Genomic DNA, 25,838 nt, shown 5'->3' with positions numbered 1-25,838 from the left:
GATGGTGAGTGAAGGAACAGAATTTACAATCATTACATTGCACAATATCCACACTAATGTTCAGGCAGTCTGACTATCCTGTGGGCAATCAGCTGTGGAAATGCCCCTTATGCTGTGTGAGAAGATCCAGCTCACAGACCTGTTTACTCGGTGCTTTGTGCTGAACTGTTTGATTCGCTGTGTGTTGGATATTGTGTGTGTTTATTGGAAGCATTTCCCTTCTGATTTACAGGTTGAGTTTTGTTGATGGGTCATTGCTGAATATGAGAAGGTGAAGTGTAATTTTCTGGGAGGGACAGGGACACATTTATTTAAATTTATTTTAATGTCTTCTTTAAAGATTTTACCTCGACCTTTGCTGAAAGCCTGGGCTTGGATTTGCCCAATGCTGTGTGTGAAAGCTGAATTTGGGATGTGCAGTCTGACTGAGTGCAGTGTATCTAATTTCCCAGGATAAACCAGAACCCTTCAACCAGCTGCACTGAAGCAATATTTTCCTTAGCTTCTAGCACTTCCTTCCCAGTGTGTTTACTTCAAATAATTTGGGAAAACAAGGGGAGAAATTAAAAAATCTCCATTGATTTATCATTTCTCCTGAGTGTCAGCCCAACATGAGTTCATGGTGAATTGATAATCAGCTTTACACTCTGCCCAACTGTTTTTTCCATTGTCTCTCACGGTGCCGCGGTAGATTGGGACTGGGTGAAGTCAAGAAAGTAGCCACACTGTCTGTTTTTGGTTACTATCCAGTGACCCTGCTGGAAACCGAGGATGTGTGACATTCAGGTGAGAAAAAAGAAAGGACTTGTTGCTGTTCCCCCACACGAAAATAGCAGACTGACACTCACTGTGGAACAGTCTCTGACTGAGGAGTCAGACCCTTCAGCAATGGGAGAGAGAGAGTGTTGGAGGAAATCATGTTTCCCTTTCCTGTTTTACAGATGGATTGCACCATACTGCACCAGAGAATACAGAGGCTAGGCTCCGCAGATAGATACTGACCATTTCCGAAAGGACGTGAAAATTTGTGGAAAGACATCCTGTTCCTTCACAGCATTGCTCAACACAGCTAAGGTTGGGCAGTGAAGCCACCATCTGGATGTTGGTTAGATATTGAGAGCTTTGCCATATCATCAGATCTGAAACTGGTCAGTGGTGTGGAAACTTCCATCAGAACCAACCTTTCTGAAGGTTCAGCTGTGGATGATCAGTCAGAGTGAGGTTGGGAAGAAGTAGGAGTGGGCTCCAAGTGTGGTGAGAGCTTCCATCATTCATCAAGCCTCATTCCTACAAGTGGGAGGCCGTTCAACTGTGCGGGGACTCCACAGGTTTACAAGATCTTCCAAGGTGCATTTGTCATATCTACTGTTACCACAAGGACAGTCACATGGAAGGGAAAAAATTCAGGTGCAATATTTGTGACAACAGTTTTGTGAACTCTACAATATTCCTGAGGCACCAGTTGATTCACACAGGGGAAAAACCCTTTAAGTGTGATGTTTGTGACAAGTCCTTCTCACGATCATCGGCTCTCCATCAGCATCAACACATTCACACAGGTGAGAAACCCTTCATGTGCAAAATGTGTGATAGATCATTCTCGGAATCATCGGACCTCCATAAACACCAACGTATTCACACAGGGGAGAAACCATTCACGTGCGAGGTGTGCGATAAATCATTCACACTGTCATCGCACCTCAGTCAACACATGCGTCTTCACACAGGAGAGAAACCATTCAAATGTGATGTTTGTCAGATGACTTTCAATGAAAATAACAACCTTGTATCACACCAGAGGATTCACACAGGGGAGAAACCCTTCACCTGCAAAATGTGTGACAAATCATTCTCGCAGTTATCAAACCTCCACAGACACCAACGTATTCACACTGGGGAGAAACCCTTCACCTGCAAAATGTGTGACGAATCATTCTCGCAGTTATCAAACCTCCACAGACACCAACGTATTCACACTGGGGAGAAACCATTCGCATGTGAGGTGTGTGCCAAATCATTCTCACAGTCATCGACTCTCCGTAAACACCAACATGTTCACACAGAGGAGAAACCCTTCTGCTGTGATGTTTGTAAGATGACTTTCAAACGAAAAGACAACCTTCTATCTCACCAGAGGATTCACACAGAGGAAAATCCCTTCACGTGTGAGGTGTGTAACAAATCTTTTTCAAAATCACCAACACTCTGTAAACACCAATGCATTCACGCAGGGGAGAAATCGTTCACATGCGAGATATGTGAAAAATTATTCTTGAACTAATTGGCTTCTTGCGCATGTCAACATATTCGCATATAGGATATGTGACAAATCATTCACTGAGTCACCTTCATTCACTGAATTCACACAGGAGACAAACCATCAACATGTTTGGTGTGGGGCAACAAGGTGGCACAGTGATTAGCACTGCTGCCTCACAGCACCAGACCTGGGTTCAATTCTGGTCTTGGGCTACTGTCTATGTGGAATTCATGCATTCCCCCGTGTTTGCATGGGTTTCCTCCGTGCTCCCATAGTCCGACGTTGTGCGGGTTAGGTGGATTGACCATGCTCATTTGCCTCTTGGCATCCCGTGATGTGCAGGTTAGGTTAATGGGTTCAGGAGTGGAAGTGCCGAGAAACACAATGGTATACGGCACTTGCGTTAGATAGGGTAGGCCTCTGTGGGGAACGCGCGACTCAGGCATCACATAACCCCGTCTTATAAACTGAGGTGCTCTGCTCTGCAAAACTCCTCCATGTAACAAGAAATCAGGACGTCATTTAAAAATGGCTGTGATCTCGCACCCCTGAAACGATTCCCAACCACCCCCCCCCCCATAAGCCCCAATGAATTATGGGATGCTCCCAACCACAGGGCACACCAGGTCCAATTGAAATCATACAAAAAAATGGCATCTTGGCACCTTGCCAGTATCAACCTGGCAGTGCTCCTGACAGCTGACCATGTTAAGCTTCCCAGGTAGCACCAGCACTACCAGGGTACCACACATTCCAAAGGGCATGCATTTAGAAGCCTCCAGTTTTCTGGTCGAACCCCAAGAGTGCTGTTCCGTCTGGCCCCCATTTGTGGAGACCAGTACTAAACAGCCCTCACCCCAAGTCTCCGAGGCAAAGGTGATGGATTCCACGCTTCGGGTACCTCAGGAATCTGTACATTAAAGTGAGACTAGCTGTCTTGCTCTAATATGCAGATTTGCTAAAATGTGATCCCGTTCACAATGGGCGGGATTACACCACAAGGTCTCGTGAGATCTAATGTGATCTCGTGAGCTGGGTAGATTTCAGGAGTCGGTCTGTTGTCTTCTATTGGCCACACTCCATCATGGCTTTTCAGGAGCAGCATGAACGTAAAGTCACGCCTCGAACTATGTTATGTTACAAATTTTGAAGTTTTGTAAAATGCAGTAGATGGCTCTGACTTTGACGTAAGATTGATCTCTAATCAGACGTCCTCCTGGGTCCAGGCTAAAAGCTGTCTCCAACACTTAGAAACCGTGTCACAAGATAGCACAGCAAAGTTTGTAATCTACAGTAAAGATGTAATCTATGTAAAGTTGGGACCATGATTCAGTTTGCATTTTCATTTCTTCCTTTAGGTAAAGCTAGCACGTAACACCCAGGAGCGCTCATTGACTGGAGAACAGGTTCTGCACATCAAGGAGCTGACAGAACAGGAGGAGTTCACGAGGAAGCTGTTTGGCCTCTCCAACCCCACGATAACCAATGGTGGATCAGATATGGGGATGAGTGAAGGTGATGTCAGCAGCTGAGTGTTTAAACAGTTAGTTTATGTGACAAAAGATAATAATTATGATTTTCTTCCTCTGACAGATACACATGTATCCATGGACACATCAAATGGTGATGGAGGAGAGTTGGCAACAGCATCCGAGATTCCTGAAAGAGCTGATGAGAGAGGGACAGAGGTGAATACCTCACAGCAATGTGGGACGGCAGCTGCGATGGAGGAGGGAGAGGATTGTCAGGAGGGTAAGGTGTCTGATTTGGGGGGTAGTGTTGGTGAGTTCAAGTTAAATATTGTGGCTTCTGTGAAGGAGGAGGCCTGTGGTGAATTGGCTGATGTGGTGGAGGGAGGGTGCTCAGAACCTTCCGGATGTGAGGAACCTGCGGCTTTGGAAACAGAAGCTCCGCCGTCTCCACGAGTACACGGACAACATCAGGCCTATGCTGCTGGTGAAGAAAATGAAGATAATCTGAAAACTCTTGAGCGCTTGCATCAGGAACAGGTTCACAGTGCAGAGAGTTATCAGGCCACATCTAACTTGCTTCGCCAAACTTTGACTGAATTTAAGATGGATGTTAACCAGAATCTGCAAAGAAATACTGAGATTCTTCAGCATCTACAAAGAAATACTGAAATTGTTCAGCAGCAGAATGAGGTTCTAAGACAGCAGAATGAGATTCAAAACCAGCATCTACAAAGAACCAGTGAGATGCTTCAGCAAAAGAATGTGATTCTTTGTCAGCTTCTGCAAAGAAGCAATGAAACTTTGAATGAAATGAGACAGATTCTGTCTCAGATTGTTGTGCCTGCACCGTCTGGCCACCAGCAGCCCAGTGCAGAGACATCTGCTGAATATGCCTCTTGTACAGGACAGGTCACGTCACAAGGACAGGGGAGACACAACAGCTATTAGAGTCCCTCCTACACTCTCTCCTTGACAACATTATCTCCACCTGATGGATATTTTAATATCTGCACTACTGCCATGACAGTGAGCCTCTCCATCATATGGGTGGCACGGTAACATGTGGTTAGCACAGTTGCTTCACAGCTCCTGGATCCCTAGTTCGATTCCCGCTCTGGTTCACTGCCTGTGTGGAGTCTGCACATTCTCCCCGTGTCTGCGTGAGTTTCCTACGGATGCTTCGGTTTCCTCCCACAGTCCAAAGATGTGCAGGTTAGGTGGATTGGCCATGCTAAATTGCCCTTAGTGTCCAAAAAGATTACTGGGTTACAAGGATAGGGTGGAGGTGTCAGCTTAGGGAGGGTTCTCCTTCCAGGGGCCAGTGCAGACTCGATGTGCCAAATAGCCTCCTTCTACACTGTAGATTCTATGAAATGAGGACAATGGCGGCAGGTTCCCAAACCCTTGAGACCTGTCCCTCCGATGATAGTAAATCTGATTTTTGTGGGACCAGGAATGGGCCGGGTCGGGATTTCATAGAGGCAACTGTGCATAGAAATTTCAGATATATATCATATATGTAGTTTGGGAAATAATGGTTAAAAGCCTGAGATAGGTTGTTTATGTTACTGCTGCTGCAATGTTTTTTAAAAACTCCTGGTTTGAAAGACAGCCAAACCTTTATTCCAGATTTTTATTGAATTTCAATTTTGCCACCTGCAGTGGCGGGATTAGATCCTGGGACACCAGCCCCCACCCTCCCCGATCATTACTCTGGATCTTTGGATTACCAGTCCAAGGAGAATATCACTATGCCACCGTCTCCCCAATTTCGCCAAATGCAGGGAAGGCAAACAGTAGTTTCACACAGGCAAGTATCTACAGGCTGTTCCCTGAAGGATCTCTCTCTCTCAAAGCAGTTTCTCCAAGACCTCTCTGTACAGCAAGTGTTCCTGTGTCTGCTGACTGTATCTTAAAGTGGGGTTTGACCTGAGATGGGTTTCTTGATTGGCGATTAAAAGATAGTAGTAAGGGGTTCGAGTTTCATTTTGTTGTTAAGCATTGGTTGACTGATAATTGTAAGCTTTTTTATGATAAAGTTAGTTTAACATTGTGTTAATGATAGAGTTCGTTTTAAAACACCATATCCCTATTTGTACATGGAATACTTCGGGAGGATGTATCCTTTCCTCACAGTCTTACAAATTAAAAATAAATTATTTGGATTTCTGTCCCGTTTCCCAGCAGCTGTTGGGGTCTGGTCTGGGATCATAATATCAGCAGCCTTTTAAGGTATCCATTGGAAACACCTGCCCCTTTACCTCTTCCATGCTTAACATCCCAGGCCCAAAGGTGAAGCAGCGTTTCACTTGCATCTCTTTCAATCTGGTCTATTGCATTTGCTGCTCCCAATGTGGTCTCCTCTATATTGGAGAGACCAAACGCAAATGTGTGATCGCTTTGCTGAGCACCTTTGGTCTGTGCACATTCAGGACCCTGACCTTCCCGTTGCTTGCCATTTTAACACAAGACCCTGCTCCCATGCCCACATGTCTATCCTTGGCCTGCTGCAATGTTCCATTGAAGCTCAATGCAAACTGGAGGAACAACATCTCATCTTCCGGTTAGGCACACAACAGGCAGTCTTCTGGTCTCAACATCAAATTCAACAACTTCAGATGATTAGCTCTACGCCAACTCAACCCATTTGTTTTCATCCCATTTCATTTTAACTGTCTTTTACCATTTCTTTCTCTCTTGTCTTTCTTTATATATATTTAACCCACCCTCCATCTTAGCACCTTTCCTTACCCTTTCCCCCTTTGTTTCCCCCTCCCCCTACATCTACATCTGTCACAGTTTACCCTCTGTTGTTTGGCCTTTCCCATCTTTGCTCTCTCTGGAGACTGCCATTAGTACTCTTTCCCAGTGGTTTCTGTGGCTATTAGCACCGTTTCCCTGGGTTTCTGTGGCTTTGACTCGTCTTTCATTCTCACTCCAGAGTATAAATATTTCCCACTTCCTCTGTATTCTTGCTTTGACAAAGGGTCATCTGGACTCAACGTTAGCTCTTTTCTCTCCCTACAGATGCTGCCAAACCTGCTGAGATTTTCCAGCATTTTCTCTTTGGAAGGAGAATCTGTATACCTGTGAGGTATGTAGCAAAGCCTCACAGTCGTCGAACATCTTGGCCCATCAGCCAATCCACACAGGGAAAAAGCCTTTAAAAAATTATGTTTGCAAGAAAGCTTTTGCGACATCTACAAACTCCTGACTCACAGAGGGTTCACATTGGGAAGAAACACTTTCGGTGTGACTATTGTTTTTCATCCAATCTTCTGGGCTCCAGAGGCACAAGACGATACACACAGGGGAGAAAGCCATTCAAGTGTGAGAAATCATTCTCACTCATCCAACTTTGGCGTACATGTTCAGATGGGGAGAAAACAGTCACGTGCAAAATGTGTGACAAATCATTCTTACAGTCATCAGCCCTCTATGAACGTCAATGACTTTGCATTGGAGAAACTTTCACATGTGAGGTGTGTAATAAAGTCTTTGCACAATTATCAATGCTGTTAAATCACTGGCACGTTCACACAGTGGAGCAGCCACTGAAATGTGAGGTGCGTGACTGAGACATCACAAAGTGAATAACACTCGTGAAACACTGACACACCCACACTAAGGAGAATGTGTTCCAGTGTGAGGTGTGTCAAAGTTTTCACAAGATCCAGTTCTTCCTGATGCAGCATACACTTCACACAAGAGAGACAACATTCAATTGTGGGATGTGTGAGTGAGCCCTCAGTGACACTTGTGCAACACTGACTCATTCACACTGGGGCGAAGCCAAGTTTGATTCCTGGCTTGGGTCACTGTCTGTGCAGAGACTGCACGTTTTCCCCCGTGTCTGTGTGGGTTTCCTCCGGGTTCTCTGGTTTCCTCCCACAAGTCCCGAACACCAAGTTTTCTCCCACAAGTCCCGAAAGATATGCTTGTCAGGTAAATTGGACATTCTGAATTCTCCCTCAGTTTACCCAAACAGGTACCGGAGTGTGGTGACCAGGGGATTTTTAGAGTAACTTCATTGCAGCCGAACAATTGTAAGCCTCCTTGTGACACTAATAAAAAATTATTCTTATTATTCCTTCAAGTTCATATCCCAGTGTTTTTAAAATATGTTGATGGGTTCTGCCTCTATAACACTTTCAGATAGTGAATTCCAGACCCTCACCACTCTCCAGGTGAAAAAAAACTGTTCATCAATGACTTTATATCTCTGCTCCCTGGTTTGACTTCTCTGATCAGGGAAATAAGATTGAAACAATCCCATCTACTGCCTCTGTCACTTACCCCCATCCACTAGTTCACCTGGACAAACTTCAATTAATGCTCTCCCCCTGCCTGAGCTCTGAACTCATATCTTTCTCCAGTTTCTCTCCAATCTCCCCTCATGTCCTCTCTGAGCTCATCTTGTCCATGAGACCCACCTCCTGTTCCCTCCACCATATTCTCACTAAACTGATTACCCAACTTCCCCTCCTGGTTTCCACTATTATTCGATATTGTCCACGGTTCTCTATTCAGGTGTTTTCACTCTGCTGTTACTACCCCTCTGCTAAAAAATATAAACCCTTGCCCCTCTGCCCTTGCACAATACTACCCTATCTCCACCTTCATTTCTTCTCCAAAGTCTTTGAACATGTTGTTGCCGCCCAATCCTGGAAAGGGACATGGAGTCAGGGACAAAGCAAGGTGTTTGGAAAGGGGAGGTACTGATGTGAGGTGAGGAGGAAGAGGCCAGCAGGGAAATCTGGCGAGAATTGAAGGATTGCACTCCAAGTCATTCCATCAGTAACGGGGTCAGTAATTTCTTCTGCCTCTTCACTCTCTTCATGATCTAATTCCACCATGGGATGTCATCCCTGCCTTGGATGCTGTGGGCCTTCCTCTTATGTCTGCTGTCAAACACATCCGAGGCTACACATCCCACACTGATGTTGTCAGTTTGAAAGCCTCTCAGGATGAAGAATGCTATTCCCACACAAGAAATTTCTGTAAATGTTTACCAGGTGGAAGTGAGACAGCAAGTGCAGAGGGTGGTGGGAGTCTGGGACTTACTAAAAGGATGGTAAGAGTCAAAGACATTCATAACATTTAAGAAGTATTTCGATATGCATTTGCGACGCCAAGGCATACAAGGCTACGGAGTTCTGCAAAATGGGATTTGAAGTGGACAATTTGAGCATTTTTAGATACTAGATAGTATACTGCAACCATTTTAAAATCTACAGTTCCACCATTTTACTGAGGAAGCTGAATTCTTCAATTCAAAGTATCTCTGACAAGTGTAACAAATATTACAAGGACACAATGTATCTTTGAGAGGCCAGTTTTCAGGCAGAGAAACTGCACATGTTACAGTTCAAGGTCTATTCTGCAATGTGTAACAAGGTACCATTGTGATGGCCCACTATGTCTGATGATAGCAATAAGGAGAAAGAAATGAGTGATGGCTACACTACCAATATCACTAATTTCAGGACAACATACGTGCCTTTGTAATGATTGGATATATTAATTAAGTATGCAGACCTTTAATATGATTGGTTCATTATTTTTATAAACTATGCATTATGTAACCTTAATCGATAGTCATGATTGTGTAACAAATGATTGGTATATGCTAATGTCTTGTAATCGAATCTTAAGGTATAACTGCCTGTATTATCATCAAAACAAGGTTTTTTTAGTGTCCTAATCATAATGCCGAATGTCCTCGCTATAGCCCGTAAATAAAGACTAGTTTTTAAATGCAAGAATCTTCGTCTGGTCTCCCATGAAAGTGAGGGTGAAGTACATAACAGTTGAATAGATGTGTAATTTTTCTCAATAGGATTAAAGTAGACAGTCGTTTCTGCCGGCGCAGATACGATGGGACTAAGAGCTTTTTCTGTGCTGCAGACCTTCTTGGCTAATAAGTGAGGTTTTATTCAGATGGGACAATGACAAGTTTAAATCCCCACCTGAGCTGCTGCTCAAAGTCTCCTCCGTTTCCCCGGTCAGTTTCCCAAACTTCAGGAAACTCCTGTTACTGCAGAAATATTTGGATTGTCTGTGAGAGACGTCAATCAGAGAGCCCACCCACTTTGCCCATTCTCTCCTCTTCCTCTACCACAGCTGCTTCACTTCCTGTAGGGACTCAAACCAAGTCAGGAGATGGTGAGTGAAGGAGCAGAATTTACAATCATTACATTGCATAATATCTACACTAATGTTCAGGCAGTCTGACTATCCTGTGGGCAATCAGCTGTGGAAATGCCCCTTATGCTGTGTGAGAACATCCAGCTCAGAGACCTCTTTACTCGGTGTTTTGTGCTGAGCTGTTTGATTGGTTGTGTTGTTGGATACAGTATTGAGGGTGTTTATTGGAAACATTTCCCTTCTGATTTACAGGCTGAATTTTGTTGATGGGTCATTCGTGTATATGAGAAGGTGAGGTGTGATTATCTGGGAGGGGCAGAGACACATCTATTAATATGTCTTCTAATGTCTTTAAAAACTTTACCTTAAAGCTTCGGCCTTTCTCAAAAGCCTGGGCTTGGATTTAATAGTTTTGCCCAGTGCTGTGTTTGAGAGCTGAATTTGGGATGTGCAGTCTGAGTGAACGTACAAAGAAGTTCCCGGTGTAGTGAGAGAACTGTTAATAATAATAATAATAATAATAATCATTACTGCAAATCCCTAATGTTTCTGTTCTGGGGAGAGAGAGTTACACCAAGGGAGTTTAATGAACAGTGACCAAAAGAGAGGGGATTACCCCGAGGGGTTTAATGAACAGTGACCAAGCAAAATAGAGGGGATTACCCCGTAGGGTTTTAATGAGCTGTGAGAGGCAGACTGGAAGGTTACCCCAAGATGGTTTCATGAGCTATGATGGGAGAGGGGTTACCCTGAGGGGATTTAATAAGCTGAGACAGGCAGGGCTAAGGATCATTTTGTTTCTCCCTGTTGGTGGAAGTCTCCAAGATTCCTTTTTCCTCTCATTGGTATTTAAAGTTTTGTTCAGAGTATGAAAGTTTTAAGCTGTGAATACACCTCTTTATATATGTGCATGTTTGTTGGCAGTGACAAATTTGTGTGAGGTTTTATGCATTTTCTTTCTTAAATTGTCATTAGTGTAGAGTTTCAGCACTTTGAGTAACAGGCCTCACAGTGAGGATTGTGAGTTGGATGAAAGAATCCCATCAGACTGATTGTTATTGGCTAAATTTCCCATCATGTCAGAGGGACCTCTCATAACTACATTTGTCTATTCAAATGTCCATTCAAAGGGGCTGGTTTAGATCACTGGGCTAAATCGCTGGCTTTTAAAGCAGACCAAGCAAGCCAGCAGCATGGTTCAATTCCCGTACCAGCCTCCCCAGACAGGCGCTGGAATGTGGCGACTAGGGGCTTTTCACAGTGACTTCATTGAAGCCTACTCATGACAATAAGCGATTTTCATTTCATTTTCATTTCAAAAGGTTTTAATGTACAATTTAATGTCAATCTTAATATAAACCATTTCATCTATCCACTTCAAGGATTGTTCATTACATTTACTACTAGGATTTCCCCCCCCCCCCCTCCAAAAGCAGGTCCCCTCACAAGGAATCATGCCCCATTCCCCCTCACCAGTATATGACCCATAAAGTATACCACCCCTGGACCTGGAAACTTGTCAATATTCCCTTTTTCTGGGGGCTGCTTTCTTACTCCGTGTCAATAATATATCCAATGGACCTAGGACAAGTATCCAAACTGTCAGGATGTTTTTCAGTTTCCCTGTTTGACATGCTGCTTGAGGTCAATTTTTTAGTTTACATCCGACTGAGGTGATATACTGAGCCTTTCTAAACAATTACTTTTTTAAAAAATATTTTTATTGGCATTTGGAATTAGAAAAACAGTTTTGCATACCAATAACAATACAAGAACAACGGCAATGGTCATTAACAGAATAGAAACAACAAAACTTGAGCCGCTCATCATAACCGTGACTGACGTCCTCTGTCCATGTCCTATATGTGGCGCCTATCCTCGCCGGCGTGAACCTGTGATTATTGCAGATGCGGGCCCCCATGGACATCTCGCCAAGTTCAAAGTGGCGTTTAAACTGGTTCTATGACCTTTGGGTAGGTACTACCACTTGGCTTCTGGAGTGTGTGGGCAGGAGTGGCACAGTAGCCAGCACACAGAGACACATCCCATTGCAGGAAGCCTTCTCCATTCGGACCCAGTCTGCATCCGGCTCCCTTAGTCACCCCCTCACCCTCCACATTTGCTGCTGAGTGGCAAAATACAGGTTTTGGTCGGGCCAGCCCTCCCTTATGCCACCACCCTAGCTGTAAAATTCTCCCCCACCCCTCCCAGACAAAGGCTATGATATACTTGTCGACCCTGGTGAACAAGGATTTTGGGATGAACACAGGCACGTTCGTTTTGACCGTCTGTACCCTCCCGGTCAGGGAAAGAGGGAACAGGTCCATCTTTGCAGGTCCTTCTTCATCTTTTCCACCAGGCTGGAGGTTCCGCTTCTGGAGCCTCTTTCAGATGTGGGCCACCTTGATCCTTAGGTACCTGACATTGATCTGGGTTACTCCCGCTCCGCTCCTCCCTCTCCGAGGTTTACCGGAAAGGTTTTGCTCTTTCGCAGGTTGAGTTTGTCACCTGAAAAGACGCTGAACTCCCTGAGGAGTCTGGTTATCTTTCCCATAAAGGTGAGGGGGTTCAACATGAAGAGGAGCAGCTCATCCACATAGAGTGAGACTCTATGCTCTCTGCCCCCTCTCCGAACGCTCATCCACCAATCTGCTGATCTAAGGGCGATACTAGTGGCTTGACTGCCAGCATGAACAGGAGCGGGAATAGCGGGCACCCCAGCTTTGTTCCCCTGTGCAGCCGGACGTATTCAGAGCTTGTGGTGTTCATCTGTACGCTCGCCATAGGAGTGCTGTACGACTTCCAGTTGCGGCTATGCGGTGCTAAACCGCACGTTCGGCAGCTCCCGCCAGGAACGGACTTTTGGGCTCTTTTAAGGGCCCCCAGCGGTACTTGCTCGACGGTTCCCGACGTGGGAAGGTGTCTGCAGCGGGTCCCCAGGGGCCTATGGTTGTGACCAGGAGTGGGGACAGCAAAATAGCGGTGGCAGCGCCTCAGAAAAAGCGGGGGAAGAAAACCAAGATGGCGGCCGGCGGAGGCCTCGAGGAATGGAAGCAGTGGGCACAGGAGCAGCAGGAGACTCTCCAGCGCTGTTTTCGGGAGCTCCAAAAGGAGCTGCTAGACTCGCTAAAGGCGAATACGGACAAGCTGCTGGCGACGCAGGCAGGCCAGGGGGTGGAGATCCGGGAGTTCCGACAGCAAGCCTCCGACAGAGAGGATGAGGCCGTGGCCCTCGCGGTGAAGGTGGAGATGCATGAGGCGCTCCATAAGAAGTGGCAGGAGCGGTTCGAGGAGATGGAGAACCGGTCGAGGCGGAAAGATTTGCGGATCCTGGGCCTCACGGAGGGGCTGGAGGGGTCAGACCTGGGGGCCTATGTGGTAGTTTTGCTGAACACGCTGATGGGAGCTGGGTCCTTCCAGGTGCTGGAGTTGGCCCACAGAACACTGGCCAGGAGGCCCAATGAGCCGCCATGGGCGGTGCTGGTGCGGTTCCACCAGTTCGTTGACCGAGAGTGCATGCATAGGTGGGCCAAAAAGGAGCAGAGCAGCAGGTAGGAGAACACGGTAGTGCGGATCTACCAGAACTGGAGTGCGGAGGTGGCTAAGCGGAGGGCCGGGGACAACCGGGCGAAGGCGGTGCTCCACAGAAAGAGTGTGAAGTTTGGCATGTTACAGCCGGCGCGTCTGTGGGTCACGTACAAGGACCGGCACTTTTATTTTGAGTCCCCGGAGGAGGCATGGGCCTTTGTGCAGGCCGAGAAGTTGGACAACTGAGAGTAGGGGGTTTGTAAATAACTGTTAACTTTTGGTGGGAACGGTTTCTGTTTTGTGCTGTTTTATACTGTTTTAAGCTGGCTGTGTGGTGTTTCTCGGGTGGGTGGGGTGCGGTCTGTTTTGTGTGGGCGGGTCGGGCAGGGGGACAGTGCGGGCTTTTCTTCTGTTTCCCGCGTTGAGGGTGGATGGGGGCGGGGTCGGAGCTGAGAAGCGTGTGCCTTCGTCCCGCGCGGGAGTGGGGGCGGAGGAGGGTCTGCTGATGGGTCTGGGGAGGAGAAGTAGCCCCACGAGAGGTCGGAGGTGTCGCGGGAGCTGCCGGGGTCAGCAGAAGTTTGCTGGCTCACGGGAGTGCTACGGAGGGAGTAACGCGGCTGGGAGGGGTCCTAGCCTTCGGGTGGGGGGGTACCGGGTTGCTGCTCAAATGGCCAGGAAGGAGCTGGAGTATGCAGGGGGGTCCGGGGTGGGGGTTTGCCGCCGTGTGGAGCGGGCCGAGCGGAGGGTGCTGGCCTGGGGCGGGCAGGGGATGGGTTATGGCTAGTCGGCAGGGGAGGGGAGCAGGGAGCCCTCTGATCCGGCTGATAACTTGGAATGTGAGGGGGCTGGGGCTGAATGGGCCGGTCAAACGGGCCCGGGTGTTTACGCACCTGAAGGGGCTGAAGGCGGACGTGGCTATGCTCCGGGAGACGCACCTAAAGGTGGCGGACCAGGTTAAACTGAGGAGGGGTTGGGTGGGCCAAGTGTTTCATTCAGGGCTGGATGCAAAGAATCGGGGGGTGGCGATCCTGGTGGGAAAAAGGGTGTCGTTTGAGGTGTCAAAGGTGGTGGCTGACAGCGGCGGGAGGTATGTGATGGTGAGCGGCAAGCTGCAGGGGGAGCGGGTGGTGCTGGTGAATGTCTATGCCCCGAAATGGGACAATGCAGGTTTCATGCGGCGCATGTTGGGCCGCATCCCGGATCTGGAGTCTGATATTGGGGGGGGACTTTAATACGGTGATGGATCCCCCATTGGATCGATCCATGTCCAGGACGGGTAGGAGATCCACGGCGGCTAAGGTGTTGAGGGGGTTTATGGATCAGATGGGAGGGGTGGATCCTTGGAGGTTCGCGAGGCCGAGGGCCAGGGAGTGTTCATTTTTCTCCCATGTGCACAAAGCCTATTCCCGGATCGATTTTTTTGTTCTGATTAGGGTGCAGATTTCGAGGGTGGAGGATGCCGAGTATTCGGCCATAGTCATTTCGGATCATGCCCCGCATTGGGTGGATCTTGGGCTGGGGGAGGAGAGGGACCAGTGCCCGCTCTGGCACTTGGAGATGGGACTGTTGACGGATGAGAAGGTGGCGGGCGGGTTCGGGGGTGTATCCAGAGATACTTAAAGGCCAATGATAATGGGGAGTTCCGGGTGGGGACGGTTTGGGAGGCATTGAAGGTGGTGATTAGAGGGGAGTTGATTTCCATCCGAGCCCATAGGGAGAGGGGAGAGCAAAGAGAGAGGGAGAGGTTGGTGGGGGAGATAGTGAGGGTGGACAGGAGATACGCGGAGGCTCCGGAGGAGGGACTGTTGGGGGAGCGATGTAACCTGCAGGCCAAGTTTGACTTGTTGACCACCGGAAAGGCGGAAGCGCAGTGGAGGAAAGCACAGGGAGCGGTGTACGAATATGGGGAGAAGGAGAGTAGGATGCTGGCACATCAGTTCCGTAAGCGAGACGCGGCCAGGGAGATTGTTGGAGTGAAGGATAGGGGAGGAAATGTGGTGCAAAGGCGGGTAGACATCAATGGGGTCTTAAGGGACTCCTATGGGGAATTGTACCGGTCAGAAACCCCGGTGGAGGGGGGAGAATGGGGCGCTTTTTGGACAGGCTGAGATTTCTGAAGGTGGAGGAGGGACAGGTGGAGGGGCTGGGGCCGTCGATTGAGCTGGAGGAGCTGGTCAAGGGGATAGGCAGCATACAGTCGTGGAAGGCGCCGGGGCCGGATGGGTTCCCGGTTGAATTTTATAAAATGTACGCAGACCTGCTGGGCCCCCTGTTAGGACCTTTAACGGGGCAAGGGAGGGGGGGGCTTTACCCCCGACTATGTCACAGGCGCTGATTTCCTTGATCCTTAAACGAGACAAGGACCCCTGCAGTGTGGATCGTATAGGCCGATCTCGTTGTTAAACGTGGATGCCAAGCTGTTGGTGAAGATCTTGGCCACAAGAATAGAGGACTGTGTGCCGGGGGTCATTCACAAGGACCAGACGGGGTTTGTGAAGGGAAGGCAGTTGAACACCAATATACGTAGGCTTCTGAATGTTATAATGATGCCGGCGGTAGAAGGGGAGGCGGAGATAGTGGTAGCATTAGACGCGGAGAAGGCCTTTGATAGGGTTGAGTGGGGGTACTTGTGGGAGGTGCTGGAAAGGTTTGGGGTCGGGGAGGGGTTTGTCGGTTGGGTGGGGCTGTTATATGAGGCCCCGATGGCGAGCGTAGCCACTAATAGGAGGAGGTCGGAGTACTTTCGCTTGTACCGGGGGACGAGACAGGGGTGTCCCCTGTCCCCCTTGCTCTTTGTATTGGCAATTGAGCCCCTGGCCATGGCGTTGAGGGAGTTGATGAATTGGAGGGGTTTGGTGCGGGGTGGGGAGTGTCAACAACGAGTGTCATTATATGCGGATGATTTGTTGCTATATGTGGCGGACCCAGTGGGGGGAATGCCAGAGGTGATGAAGATTCTTAGAGAATTTGGGGGCTTTTCTGGGTACAAGCTCAATCTGGGTAAGAGTGAGCTGTTCGTCGTGCACCCGGGGGATCAAGAGGAGGGGATTGGTAGGCTCCCACTGAAAAGGGCGGGAGGAGCTTTCGGTACCTGGGAGTCCAGGTGGCTAGGAGCTGGGGGGCCCTTCACAAACTTAACCTCACTAGGCTGGTGGAGCAAATGGAGGAGGAGTTTAAAAGATGGGACATGTTGCCGATGTCGTTGGCGGGCAGGGTGCAGTCCGTCAAGATGACGGTGCTCCCGAGGTTTTTGTTCCTGTTTCAGTGCCTCCCCATCCTTATCCCAAAGGCCTTTTTTGGGAGGGTCAACAGGAGTATTACAGGATTTATATAGGCGCATGGGACTCCGAGGGTGAGAAGGGGGTTTTTGGAGCGGGGCAGGGATATGGGGGGGGCTGGTGTCGCCCAACCTCTGTGGGTACTATTGGGCGGCCAACGCAGCGATGGTGCCTCAATGGGTGATGGAGGAGGAGGGGGCAGCATGGAAGAGGATGGAGATGGCGTCCTCTGTGGGCACGAGCCTGGAGGCGCTGGTAACGGCGCCATTGCCGCTCCCTCCAACGAGGTATGCCACGAGCCCGGTATTGGCGGCTACCCTTAAAATTTGGGGGCAATGGAGACGGAATAGGGGGGAGGTGGGGGGGCTCGATGGAGTCCCCAATACGGGGAATCACCGGTTTGTACCAGGGAGCATCGATGGCGGGTTCCTTGGCTGGCACAGGGTAGGTATTAGGAGGTTGAAGGACCTGTTTGTGGATGGGAGGTTTGCGAGCCTGGGTGAGTTAGAGGAGAAGTTTGGGCTCCCCTTGGGGAACATGTTTAGGTACATGCAGGTTAAGGCGTTTGCCAGGCGGCAGGTGGAGGGGTTTCCTCTACTGTCCCCACGTGGGGTACGGGACAGGCTGGGTTGGAGGGGGGAGGATTTCGGATATGTACCACGTCATGCAGGAGGTGGATGAGGCCTCGGTGGAGGAGCTGATGGGTAAATGGGAAGAGGAGCTGGGTGAGGAGGGGACGTGGGCGGATGCCCTGGAAAGAGTGAATTTTCCCTCTTCCTGTGCAAGGCTTAGTCTCATACAGTTCAAGGTGCTACATAGGACACACATGACCGGGATGAGGATGAGTAGGTTTTCCGGGGGCGAAGACAGGTGTGCTAGGTGCTCGGGGAGCCCAGCGAACCATGCCCATATGTTCTGGGCATGCCCAGCGCTGGGGGAATTTTGGAAGGGGGTAGCAAGGACGGTGTCGAGGGTGGTAGGATCCAGGGTCAAGCCAGGCTGGGGACTCGCAATTTTTGGGGTTGCAGTGGAGCCGGGAGTGCAGGAGGTGAAAGAGGCCGGTATTCTGGCCTTTGCGTCCCTAGTAGCCCGGCGGAGGATTTTGCTTCAATGGAAGGATGCGAGGCCCCCAAGCGTGGAGACCTGGATAAATGATATGGCAGGGTTTATCATATTGCAGAGGGTGAAATTTGCCCTAAGGGGATCAGTACAGGGGTTCTTTAGGCGGTGGCAGCCTTTCCTTGACTTCCGGGCAGAATGGTAGGAAAATAGGCCGGCAGCAGCAGCAACCGGGGGGGGGGGGGGGGGGGGGGTGGGGGGGTTGTTTTGGGGGAGGGGAGGAATGTATATGTGTTTATTGAATATGCTGGGTGCTTATATATTTCTTCTTTTTGTAGCTACTGCGGGGGGGGGGGGGGTTGGGTTTGGGGGTTATTATGTTTTTCTTTTTGTTGCTGTTAATACTGTTTTTTTCTGTTGTTATTTTCTGTTTTGATATTTTTTGAAAATTTCAATAAAAATTATTTTAAAAAATAGGAGTGCTGTACAGGAGCTTCACCCACATGGTGAACCCTGCTCCGAACCTAAACCAGTCAAGCACTTCCATGAAGTACCTCCATTCTACTTGATCGAAGGCTTTCTCAGCATCCAGGGAGATGACCACCTCTGGTGTCCTCCCCCTGGATGGGGTCACTGTTACGTTCAGCAGGCGTCTGATGTTCACTGTTGACTCCCCTCAACAAACCGGCATGATCCTCCAGCTCTCCAGATGCCTCACCAGTGCTTTTGCTAGGACTTTCGCATCAGTGTTTAAGAGACAAATGCGTATGATCCACACGATCGGGTCTTTGTTCTTTTTGCGGATCATTGAAATCGAGGCCTGGGCCAGTGTGGGTGGCAAGGGCAGGGCCCCCTGTGACAGTGAGTTGTTGAACATCGCCCGCAGGTACAGGGCCAGCGCTGCTGATGATCTTTTGTAAAAGCCTACCAGGACCCCATCTAGTCCCGGCACTTACCCTGACTGCAAGGAGTTGATGCACTCCACAATTTTGTCCAGCCCTAATAGTACTTCCAGTGCCTGTTTCATCCCCTCCCCCCCCCACTGTTATTTCTGGTCTGTCGAGGACCTGTTCCATCTCTCTCCAGGGGATCGGAGGTAAAAGTTGGTAAAGGAGTTGACCTTGGTCGAGTATGCTACCATCTTTACCATTACTGACCCTAACTTGAGCTATCTCTTTCAAAGAACAAAGAAAATTACAGCACAGGAACAGGCCCTTCGGCCCTCCCAGCCTGCACCAATCCAGATCCTTTATCTAAACCTGTTGCCTATGTTTCAAGGTCTACTTTTCTCTGTTCCCCATCCGTTCATGTATCTGTCCAGATGCATCTTAAATGATGCTATCGTACCCGCCTCTACCACCTCCGCTGGCAAAGCATTCCTTTCGTGGCCACCTGCTTTTTTGGCTAATGAGCCAACATGTGGCTGGCTTTGTCCATGTTTGTAAAAGGCCCTTAGTGCCTGGTGGAGCTGGCGAACTGCCTTTTGTGTAGAGAGCAGGTCACAGGTCCAGCTTCTTCCTTCCCGCTAACAGTTCCACAGTTACGGCTGTGGATCCACCTCCAGTATGGAATCGATCAGCCACTGCTTGGCTGCCCTTTCTTTTCTGACCCTAATTACTGTAGGTTATGATTTTGCCCCTGAAAACTGCCTTCAGTGCCTCCAGAATGTGAAGGGTGAGACCTCTGTCTTCTGGTTACAGGATACGGCTTTGGATATTTTAATACAGAATTCCTTATTGGCGAGAACTGCATCCAGTCTCCCATGGGGGGGCATTAGGCCAGCCCTTCTCCAACCACATCTATATAGTACGGCACGCGGTCAGAAATTACAATCGTGGAGCATTCCGCCTTTGTTACGCCTGGAAGCATCCTCTTCCCTCACACGAAAAAGTCTATTCGTGAGTAGACCTCATGCATGTGGGAGAAGGAGAATTATTTTCTCTCTGTGGTGGGGGGCAGTGGGGGGGGGGGGGGGGGGGGGGGCGGGGGTGAAACCTCCATGAGTCCACCACCCCTTCTGCTCCATAAAGGTGTTCAATTCTCATGCAATGCCTGACATGTTACCTGTCCTGGGGTTGAATCTATCCAATGTCAGGTCCTGTACACAGTTAAAATCGCCCCCCCCCCCCCCCCCCCCCCCCCCACAATGATCAGTCGGTGGGTGTCCAAGACCAGCATTTTGGCCATCGTCTTCTTGAAGATCTCTGCATTGCCCCACCTCCCCGGATCCGTCATCGTGCCCGACGTCATAAAGGAAATGGTCGTGTTGATTAGTATGGCCACCCCCTTGTCCTAGTGTCAAAACATGAGAAATGTTTGTTCCACCCAGGCCTTCCTTACCTGCTGTCGGTCCCTCTCTCTTGGCTGTGTTTCCTGTAGGAAGGCTACGTCTATCCTCAGATTTGTTTTAAAAATTGATTTTTTAATAAATTTAGCATACCCAATTCATTTTTTCCACTTAAGGGGCAATTTAGCGTGGCCAATCTACCTAGCCTGCACATATTTGGGTTGTGTGGGCGAATCCCACGCAAACACTGGGAGAATGTGCAAACTCCACATGGATAGTGACCCAGAGACGGAATCGAACCTGGGGCCTTGCCACCGTGAGGCAACAGGGCTAACCCACTGCACCACCGTGCTGCCCCTCCTCAGATTTTTAAGACGGGCGAGGACTCTGAATCTCTTCACCAACAAGTTGAGGCCCCTCACATTCCATGTTACTATCTGGATGTAGGGGTGGTAGGGGTCAACCGCACTCACCTTGTGGGCCAGCCCTCTCTGATGGGACCTGCCTTTGCTCATGGACCTGTCAAAATTTCCGCCAACTACTTCCTCTTTTTCGCCATCTCCAAGTGTTATCTGTAGCAACCAGTGCTCTCCCCTCCCCCCCTCTGTTTTCCCCCCTGAGCCCCTCTGTCCTTTGTTTCCCCCGTCCTCCAGCCCTTGTTTTTACCCCCTTCTCTATAACCCCTGTCTCCCCCATCCTCTATTTCCAAACACTTCCTCCCTCCCTGGTGGTGCACGGTGGCCACCTCCTTTGCTGTACTCCCCTGTTTAACCCCCGTCTGCCTTTCCCCCACCTGCCCCGCTTTCTCCATACATCTGCCTGCATTCGGCCCTGCCCTCTCGCTTTTGCAGCCCACGTTCTGACCATTGCGATTTATCCATGTTTACCCGGACTGTTCTTTTGAAAAAACCTGTTGGCTTCCTCCGGGATGTCATAATAGTATTCCTTTCCCTCGTGCGTAACCCATAGCTTGGCAGGGTTGAGCATGCCAAACCACACTTTGCTTTTGTACAGGGCGAATTTAGCACACTTAAATTCAGCCCGACGCTTGGCCAGGTCTGCCCCAATGTATTGGTGCAAGCAAATGGAGTGTCCTTCCCACTTAGAGCCTCGCGCCTTTCATCCAGCTCAAGATCCGGACTTTGTCCTGGCACTTGTGGAGCCTCATGGTTATCGCCCGCAGTGGCTCTCCCACTTTGGGTTGCTGTCAACCTCCAAGGGCTTGGCGAAGCTCTCCTAGCTGGCCAGTTTGCTAATCATTGCCGCTGTAGATTCTGTGAGGTTCTTCCCTTTCGTTTCTTCCGGAGGCCACACGATACTTACATTCTATCAACGCAATTTGTTCCCCTGGTAGTCAAATTTTTCTCTTAGCCCCTTCTGGGTCCTGACCAGGCTCGCCACCTCTGCAGTCGAGTCCCGCGATCAGGTCCCCTTGTTCCGCGGTGGCCTTGCCAGGTGGGCCTCAAGCCTCAATCTTGACCATTGCTTCCCTCATGGGGGCTGTTGCAAGTTCCACTGCTGTCTTGTCAGCTTCAGCTCCTCCATGTGTATTTGAAGCTCAGAGGTGATGAAGCCCGTAAGTTCGTCCATCAGCACCTGGGTCTATGCTGGAAGCTCTGTGGGGTCTGCCCTTCCCAGTTCAATGTCACCTTGTGTGGCTGCCAACTCCAAAGCTGAGGTTTCCCTCCCCTCGCCTTTGCTGGCTTTTCGACTGGGGAGCTGATGTTTTTTCCCATTTTGTCTTGTGCGGTGCAGTTAAGGAAGGTTAGGCTGGGGCGGTTGTAGGTGTTTTTGGTGCCCATTTGCTCAGGTCGTAACCGAGGATTTCATGCAAGACGCACCTTTCATGTGACCGCTCAGCTCATGGCCGCCACTGGAAGACAACTCTTTCTAAATAATTACATAGAGAAGGAGGTGTATAGGATGGCATCTAACAGGCTTACCAATGTCAACCTGGCAGCAGAAAATCCTTTTATTAAAGACCTCCTATTTCTTACTCATCCAGGACCAAGCAGGCTGCTTGATTGGTCCCCATCCAACAACTTAAACATTCACCCGCTCCATCACTGACACACAGTGCACACTGTTGTCACTCACTATCTACAAGTTATACTGCAGGAACTCCCCAAAGCTGCTTTGACAGCACCTTCCAAACCAGCAACCTCTGCCACCTCGGACAAGGGCACTTATTGCATTGGAAAACTACCACCTGCAATTTTCACTCCAAGCCACATATCACCTTGACCCACTATTTCTTCATTATTGTTGTGTCAAAATCATTGAACTTGCTCCCGACCAGCACTGTGTGTATACCTATAGGTTCTGCAGCAGTTCAAGAAATCACCTCACCACCAGCAAAGGTAATTATGGACGGGCAATAAATGTTAATTAATGTTAAAATGTTACATAAACTCAACGACACCCACACCCCATGGAAACAAAGTAGGAGAGGAAATCATGTTTCTCTTTCCTGTTTTACAGAGGATTGCACCATACTGCACCGGAGAATACAGAGAGGATAGACACCACAGATAGATCCTGACCATCACCCAACGAACAACTGCACAACTATGGGAAGACATCCAGTCCCTTCACAGCGTTGCTCAGCACAGAGAAGTTTGAACAGTGAAACCTTCATCTGGAAATCTGTCACCTGTTGCTGATCGGTCAGGGTGAGGCTGAGAAGAAGTGTGAGTGGGCTCCAAGTGTAGTGAGAGCTTCATTCATTCGTCGATCCTCCTGTACCACAAACTCATTCCGAAAGGTGACAGGTTGTTCAAATGTGAGGTGTGTGAGGAGGACTGCACAGACTCGTACAATCTCCGAACACACAAGGTGCATCTGTTATCCCACCAGTAACCCGAGGACAGCACATGGCAGAGAAAAGATTCAAGTGTGAGGTGTGTGATCGAGCTTTCATACATCCATCAACACTCGAGAATCATCAACACATTCACACTGGGGAGAAGCCATTCACATGTGAGATGTGTGACAAATCATTCTCAACATCATCGTATCTGCATGTACACGAACGCATTCACAAAGGCAAGAAACTATTTACATGTGATGTGTGTGGCAAATCATTCGCAGTATCAGGGTACCTCCACCAACATAAAAGGACCCACACAGGGGAGAAACCTTTCACTTGCGAGGTGTGTAACAAATCATTCTCTCAATCATCGGCCCTCCGCCAACACCAACGGATCCACACAGGGGAGAAACCTTTCACTTGTGAGGTGTGTGACAAATCATTCTCACACCCATCGTCCTTCCGAGTACATGAACGCACCCACACCGGGGAGAAACCTTTCACATGTGAGGTGTGTGACAAATCATTCTCTTGGGCAGGCAGCCTCCGCGCACACAAACGCACCCACACAGGGGAGAAACCTTTCACTTGCGAGGTGTGTGACAAATCATTCTCACACTCACCGTCCCTCCGTCAACACCAGCATATCCACACAGGGGAGAAACAGTTCACATGTGAGGTGTGTGACAAATCATTCTCGTACTCAACCTCCCTCCGCCAGCACCAGCGGATCCACACAGGGGAGAAACGGTTCACGTGTGAGGTGTGTGACAAATCATTCTCGCAGGCAGGCAGTCTCCGTGCACACACACCCATCCACACAGGGGCGAGGCCATTCATCTGCAAGTTGTGTGGCCAATCGTTCTCACGGGCAGGAAACCTCCAGTCACATGTACGCACCCACACAGGGGAGAAACCATTCATCTGCAAGGTGTGTGGCCAATCATTCTCACAGACAGGAAACCTCAAGTCACATGAACGCACCCACACAGGGGAGAAACCATTCATCTGCAAGGTGTGTGGCCAATCATTCTCACAAGCAGGCAGCCTCCGCGCGCACAAACGCATCCATACAGGGGAGAGACCATTCAGCTGCAAGTTGTGTGGCCAGTCATTCTCACAGGCAGGGCACCTCCAGTCACATGAACGCAGTCACACAGGGGAGAAACCGTTCAACTGCAAGGTATGTGGCCAATTATTCTCTCATGCAGGGAGCCTTCGCGCACATGAAGGCATCCACACAGGGGAGAAACCATTTACATGTGCTGTGTGCAGCAAATCATTTTTGTGGTCATCTAGCCTTCTGGTCCATCAGAGGTACCACACAGGAGAGAAACCATTCAGGTGTGAAGTGTGTGACAAATCATTCTCACAGGCAGGGAACCTCCGCATCCATGAACGCATCCACACGGGGGAGAAACCGTACATCTGTGAATTTTGTGACAAATCATTCTCAATGTCAACAAGCCTCCTGCTCCATCAGAGGAGCCACAGCCTGGAGTAACCCTTCACAAGTGAGGTTTGTGATTAAATTTTTGTGACATCTTCGGCTCAAAGAGCAACCAGTAGACTCACACAGGTGGAAATCATCAGATTCAAAGTTTGTTACATGGTCAACATGTCTCCTGGACTCAGAAGTAATTGACTCAGACAGAGATAACCCAAGATGGCATCTTGTACAAAGACTAGGGTTGTTATCTCTAAAGAGATGAGAAAAGTGATTCTGCAGCACATCCACACAAATCATCAAGGAATGGAGTGTAGTCTGAGGAAGGAGAGAGAAGTGTTGTACTGGCCAAAAATGACCAATGCGATTAAGGACCACAGCAGCCAGTGCAGTGTTCAAAAATGAGCATCAAGCTAAGCATGATAAAGAGCTGTTCATGACTTATACCTCAGACAGGCCATGGATGAAGCTTGGAGATGTCTTCACTCTCACTACAACTGGTTGTCTTGTCACAGTCAACTACTATTCAGACCATTGACAGGTAGACCAACTGTCATCAGCAACTACCAATACAATTATAGAACTGAAAGCACACTTCAGTCGTCATGGCAGTCTTGACATTGTGATGAGAGACAATAGCCCTCAATTCATGAGTGAAGAATTCAGACACTTGATGAATGATTGGGAAATACAGAACTACATATCATCTCCACACTACCCCAATCAAATGGAAAGGTCGTGGCAGCAGAAGAAATGCCGGTGTTTATGTAATTACATTGTGTACCTTGTGTTGCCTTAATATGTATTTTCTTTTATTTTCATGTACACAATGATCTCTTGATGTATTCGCAGAAAAATACTTTTCACTGGACCTCAGTACACATGACAACAATCCAATCCAATAGTCACATGAATGACTAGATCTATTGTCACAATCTACGTACAACTGGAAAAGGTGCTACTTCACAGCAGACTGCCTATGAGACAAAAGAAAGCGACACAGGAGGGAGGATGACAGGGTGGAAGCACAGGAGGGAAGGAGGAATTTACTCTCCTCTGCTCTTCCACATCTATCTCCCCTCCTGCTCCTCCCTATCATTCCTCTCTTTCCTCCTTGTCCTCTTTCCTTTTCCGTTCTATTAATTCCTACGTCTCTCTCCCCCTCTTGTCCCTTCATTTTCCTCCTCTTCCACCGTCCTATTCTTCTTCCTTTCTGCTACCTCTCCTCAATTCTCTCCTCCTGGCTCTCATTTTCTTGACTTTCTTCTACCATTACTCACCCCACTCTTTTTTTCCTCCTCCAGTATTATAAAGATAAGAGATAGAAAGTTTGCCGTTTTAAACTATCACAAATGAAAAAGAAATTATTTTTGTGTTCCAACTGAAATAAACTATTCTCTGTGAGCCTGTTGTTTGCTGAAATAATTGCTGGCCACAGCATGTCGACTGGAGTCATGAATATAACTGACTGTTAGTGCCTGAACGCCCAAATTCCCTGAGTGTAATTTGAAGAGTCACCTCCACCAGGAGCAATCAGCAGAAACTCATCAT

General features: G+C 48.7%; 2 protein-coding genes across 5 annotated transcripts in view; one reads left to right on the top strand and one right to left on the bottom strand.

Annotated features, from left to right (window-relative positions):
* LOC119976649 (zinc finger protein 658B-like) lies at positions 1–25,691 on the top strand. Of its 3 annotated transcripts, XM_038817306.1 has the most exons (4): positions 1–232; positions 942–2,170; positions 3,619–3,775; positions 3,854–4,853. In XM_038817306.1, the coding sequence occupies exons 2-4, from the start codon at positions 1,388–1,390 to the stop codon at positions 4,678–4,680; spliced, it is 1,767 nt and encodes a 588-aa protein (XP_038673234.1). In that variant the 5' UTR covers positions 1–232; positions 942–1,387; the 3' UTR covers positions 4,681–4,853. The 3 variants fall into 3 exon arrangements, with proteins under 3 accessions (XP_038673234.1, XP_038673236.1, XP_038673235.1); XM_038817308.1 differs by lacking the exons at positions 1–232; positions 942–2,170; positions 3,619–3,775; positions 3,854–4,853 and adding exons at positions 9,873–9,897; positions 22,513–25,691; XM_038817307.1 differs by lacking the exons at positions 1–232; positions 942–2,170; positions 3,619–3,775; positions 3,854–4,853 and adding exons at positions 20,348–22,391; positions 22,513–25,691.
* LOC119976668 (zinc finger protein 271-like) overlaps positions 1–25,838 on the bottom strand; it is a 57,555-nt gene that overhangs the window by 1,934 nt on the left and 29,783 nt on the right. The window lies entirely within an intron of this gene.

The sequence above is a fragment of the Scyliorhinus canicula genome, chromosome 13 (genome assembly GCF_902713615.1).
Source record: "Scyliorhinus canicula chromosome 13, sScyCan1.1, whole genome shotgun sequence".
NCBI lineage: Eukaryota > Metazoa > Chordata > Chondrichthyes > Carcharhiniformes > Scyliorhinidae > Scyliorhinus > Scyliorhinus canicula.
The sequence above is the reverse complement of the archived record's forward strand: the minus strand, read 5'-3'. Positions and strand labels throughout refer to the sequence as shown.